The following is a 5,311-nucleotide window of genomic DNA, read 5'->3' as shown; positions in this document are numbered from 1 at the left end:
GCAGTGTTGTATTGCTCTGCTTCAGTTCTGTTTCAGTTTTCGATAATTTGATATAGTCGATAGAGGTTACTTTGGATCGTGCTAGGACTTCTCAGCCTTAACGGCTAACGGTACGTCCATATCATAAGAATCTGGATACACAAGCGCTTTGAAAAATAGGAAAAAGAAAAAAAATCTAGGAAATGGATACCCTCTTCCATGTTTCTGCAAATGTCCTTAGTTTGATGCGTTTATTTTTGTGGCTGAACAAATAAGAACTCGTGACAGGTCTCGGGAAACAAAAAAAAAACTTTGTGAGCTAAGCTAGATCCTTCGTATTTCAGTTCTTGTGCATATCTATCAATGAACATCCGATTCAGATTTATTTTGGATGCGAGCATTTACGGTTTACTCACACTTACTGCTCCCGTAAAATGGAATTAGGCTTAAACTGTGTTCAACTCACATCTATTCTCCAGATTTTATTTCAGCGGATAGTCCGAGGAGGAAAGTACTGCGGTGTGGTATTTGAGTTGCCCTGCGAGGGAAAAGGGTTCTATGATCAATTCAATGCTGATGTGAGTTTTTTTGACTGAACTCAATGAAGCTTTTTGAACACACATCCTATGTTGTTTCGTAGTTAGATAAAATTGTAGTCAAAGAACTTACAGCAACCTTATCCATCTTCTTTCAGACTCAGTATTGATTACGTCTAAAAAAACAACGAAAAATTGCGCAAATCGTTTGCCCGATTTTCTCTATCGTTTTGTTCTCAAGAGTAGTTCCTGCATGATCATGAATGTCATGATTTTGTTCTACAAGATTTTCATCCACTATTATCATTTGTGTTTCACTTTTTTCAAATATGCTTCACAGTGCTTTCTACTAATTTCTTAACAGCATCACTTGCAGTTCGAACAGCCCTTGTGTACTCCAACAGAGCATGCGCTTGCATGTTATTGTAATACTAATTTGTGCAACATGAATATTTCTGCGATCCGTGTGAGTATTATATTCTTTCTTTATTAATTTGCCATTGGAGTGAATTTTATTAAATTGCACCAGTTAAGCCGCACATTCACTTGAGGTTCCTCTGTAAATCCAGCACATATCTCATATTTTTGTTGGATTGCGCCCCAAATTCTTCTTTAAACAAAATAAACAACTAATACTTTACCGGAAATTAGTCGAATTATTTTCGACCGATCTGGCTAACGCCGAACTTCACACTTCTTGTATGTAGTTCACATTTCGCTTGTCTTCTCTGATCAGTAGCAATTAATAGTAGTATACACTTTTGCAACTGAAGTTTTCTTTCCCTCGCAACTTCCTTTCCCGTTCTTTTTCTAAGAGGCTTTGGCATTGATAAAAAATTCAATACTTTTTTCCTAAAGTTGTCAGCACTTGGCTTCGAGAATCAAACTTGTTTTCATACCTATATTCCTTTGGTACCGCTCGAATTTGAAAACATTATTATATTATTAGCACTGGATGTTCTCACGTTTTCTCCAGAAATTGACATAGAATTAAGGAAATCTGTAAGGTTTAATGATGTGAACGCCGACATCACAGTGACAATTTATCAATTCTCTTGATCTGTTAGCCACTATTGAAACATTTGTTTGCATGTCTACATAGGGATGAAACGAAACACACGAAAGGAAATTTTTCAAAACGTTTCATTCACCCCTTGACAAACCTGCTTGGACGTATTACCTAATTGATTCCAATTTTTTCGTCGTCCCACCAAATGTGCACTTCGCAGTGTTTTCTGACGTCAGCGCTCCAATATCACGGCGTCGTTCCTGTCTCAACAGACATGCGTATGCACACGCGACAGAATAGGCCCGTTTTTTCTAGAGCATGATGCACATTCCATCTATGCCGATATAGCATCTGAGCTTTCTCTTCTTCATCCTCAACAGTTAATGGTAAATGGTGTGATCTAAACTACTTGAACGCCACCATACTGTTAACGATGAAAATCCTACGTCACACCACGAAAGCAGCTACTTGCGTGCATATAATTTCTGCGGGATTCATCTGGCAAGCAATATGAGTGTCACGTACAGCGGAGTGGGCATGCGGAAGAATACAGTTCGGTAATTGGCACCACATGCAACCCATCTCACTCCATTTTGCTGTCTTCTGGCGAGGACGCACTACAACGTCGTGGAACTCGTCCTCTTGTATTCTAACGCTGGCAGCCAACATTTGAAATCATATGACTCCACAAAGGTTTCTGAATTGAAGTGAACGTGGTGGTGCATCCCAAGCAGATTTATTAACGCCAGAAACTTTATCCTTTATCCTTTTATGACTCGTACTACCCCACCACCTTATTTTTTGCTTCCAGCTCATTCACATAACGACGTGGGATACTTTCCGCTGCCTTCTAAAGCAAGCTCGTCTACCTGATGTACTTGGCCCCGTGCCACCCAATTTTACTGTTTTGCTGCACAGGCGTAGCAATCTGAAAGCAGAACGTTGGAGAACGACCCCTCTCACCACGTTCTTATTTCTTCCTACTTTCCGGCGTTGGGGCGAAAAGACACGCACAATCGTTCTATCCTATCTTTCTGCTTGCTGGTACTACCGCACAATTGAAGCTTCGTAGAACTCCTCTAGCTCCATTCTGGGATCTTACACACCCGAACTTGAACGTCGTGAGATCTCGTTCGACGTAACCTAGACCCGGTTCGGACTACACTATTTCAACAGTACAGGACACTATGGGAATTGTAATTTTGGAAAAAAAATTTATGATGATGTGTACAAGATCTAAGTTTAGAATCATCAAGATTTGGCTAGACAGTAACAATTAAAGAAGTAGACACGGACGTTTGTTTGGTACATACTGTGGTATGTAGTTGTGGTAAATATGTTACATCAGTAAAACGTGGAGAAAATGTCTAACTACAGCTACTTCTTGCAACTTCTTAGCCTCTTTTGAGTTCTGCAAGGAAAAGGTACTGCACTTTTGAAAAACTTCATAAAAAACATACTGAAAGAGAATGCGGAAAGTTTGTCATTTATGGACGCATTGAACTAAAACTTTTAATCCATCTGTATACTTTAAGGACTGATCACTTCTACTGATTTTAACCGATTTTTAATTAAAGCACTTATGAGTTTTACTGCATTGTAAAATTGGTGGTGAACATACTCGTAACGTATTATACGCTCTCCCCAATATATAGCTAAAAGGGATCTGTGTCATTAAGTGTTTCATACGTGTTTCTTCAGATGCTGACAGTAGTTTAGTTTCAAAACAATTGCATGTCAAGGGGTGGTACAAATTTGGTGCATAGTTTGACTTCTTTATGGGGTAGTTTCTTAACAAACAGAAAAACAAGCATGGACTAAGCGCGTTATTATGTAGCAAGATATTCACAAATAGTGATGCTTTAACAGGAAATTTGGAAGTCATCACCAGATTACTCAACTGAAGAATCATATCCTGAATGTTTTCAGAATCCTTTCCCAGGTACGTAGCAAATTGCTTTCACTTAAAAATGGGTCTCCAGAAGAAAAAAATATTCTTCTGGAAAGTATCTGCCAGCTGGATCGTTAATGATGACCGACTAACGAATCGTTGCAGCTGGTTTTCGCCGCAATGTTGAACATCCGAGTTTATAGTCGCACTCTTTACCTAGACGAATCATACTTAATCGATTATGAATCGATGTCAATTTTATTGTGTTTTCTTACACAACAAATTTAGAAGATCGTTCTCTCCAGTCTACAACAACAACAACTCAGAGAATGACCACAACAAAAGAGGGGAAATTGGGACCGTTGCTGCCGGACATGAAAAAAACCAGGAAACCAGGAACAGTTGAAGGTGCTATCTGCTACGTGTTCATGACAAAAGGAAATCATCTCTAATAATTGTTTTCTTTAATAGAGCCGGACACGAGGTTGTTATAATCCTTTATTCGTGGCTAACGTTTCGGCAATATCGCCTTCTTCAGAGCCTGAAAGGGGTGAAATCGAACGGGATTAATCCGATCAGCGCCTTATACCGCCCAACAAGGAAAGTCCTACGTTAACCGTTGGGCCTCATAGCTACCAGTAGAAGATAACATCGTACCTTAGGATCAGCTGACTATCCTGCAACTGCTAGATACCTGTTGTGAGGTGACCAGCGCAATCAAATATCAGCCTTAAATAAGGCGCGAGTTCCCGCGTAATAGAGAGGCATTCCTTCTTGCGATTCGTATTTGGACTTTTGGAGTGGATCCAAAAAGCCTCCAGAGCCTTGCGCGCCGCAGTGCTAGGTTCGCGCGCCAAAATGTATGTAACGCCAAGGTATTTATAAGAGTCCAAACATGAATCGCAAGGAGGAATGCCTCTCCATTACGCGAGAACTCGCGCCTTATTTAAGGCTGATATTTGGTTGCGCTAGTCACCTCACAACAGGTATCTAGCAGTGGCAAGATAGTCTGCTGATCCTAAGGTATGATGTTATGTTCTACTGAAAGCTATGAGGTCCAACGGTTAACGTGAGACTTTCATTGTTGGGCGGATGAGGCGTTTGATCGGATGGTGACAAAATTTGACTAGGAAGTTGGTGCACACTGAAAATTGCTGGCAATGGCTCTTTCGCTTGTGTTGCAGAATCAACTCTGGAAAAAGATGCGATATCGTTGGGGGAAAGGGGAGGGGGGGGATAGCAGCAAGAACAACAAAGGAATAGAGGGAATTCACGCAACTAGCAGCGATCTACATCTCGAGTTGTTCTTCTCTTTTTGCTTTTTTAAGTGCTTTTTTTTGCCTTTTGTTCCTTTTGTTGTTCTTCTGTGTGGTTCTCATACTCCATCCAATGCCATCTGTATACAGAAAAATTCCACTAGCACCTTCAGCGGTGAGCTTGATTGAATGGAAAAAGGAACTGAGGAATCGCTCTGTTCTATACAACTGACACGCCATTTCAGTGATCTAGAAAAATAAGAATCAGTGAAACAAAATATCGAAAAGAATTTTTTATCGGTCACGAAACTATCTACCAATCTTTTGTAGAATTTGGGCAACACATTTCACTTCTAAGTACGTTTACTGGTTTCAAAAGAAAAGTAACGAATTCCTTCTTGAACCAACATTTTCGAAATCTCTAGAAAAGCTGCAACGTTACTACTGGCCCAGACTTTGAGTAACGAATTAATATCGGTTTGCTTCGGAGTTTTCCTTCTGCATTTTAGATCACACCAAGGACGCTTTCAAAAAAGATGAAGGCAGTGAAAAAGGAAAAAATTCAGGACAAATTCCCAGACTGCATTGTTCATGCTTCGTAATTTTTTACATGTACATCGTTTGGTTGCTGTACTTTTGA

General features: G+C 40.0%; 1 protein-coding gene across 2 annotated transcripts in view; it reads left to right on the top strand.

Moving 5' to 3' along the window:
• The window catches only part of RB195_016082 (uncharacterized protein), a gene marked incomplete at both ends in the record, with an annotated part of 11,697 nt that extends 6,386 nt beyond the window's left edge, over positions 1-5,311 (top strand). The window contains 4 exons of one of the 2 annotated variants that reach the window (XM_064207080.1): positions 471-557; positions 3,394-3,466; positions 3,704-3,823; positions 5,181-5,311. In XM_064207080.1, coding sequence (XP_064062961.1) covers positions 471-557; positions 3,394-3,466; positions 3,704-3,823; positions 5,181-5,311 — 411 coding nt within the window. Of the gene's footprint in view, positions 1-470; positions 558-3,393; positions 3,467-3,703; positions 3,868-5,180 lie in introns of those variants that run through there. The other variant, XM_064207081.1, reaches the window with a different exon arrangement.

Source organism: Necator americanus, chromosome V (genome assembly GCF_031761385.1).
Source record: "Necator americanus strain Aroian chromosome V, whole genome shotgun sequence".
Lineage (NCBI taxonomy): Eukaryota > Metazoa > Nematoda > Chromadorea > Rhabditida > Ancylostomatidae > Necator > Necator americanus.
The sequence above is the reverse complement of the archived record's forward strand: the minus strand, read 5'-3'. Positions and strand labels throughout refer to the sequence as shown.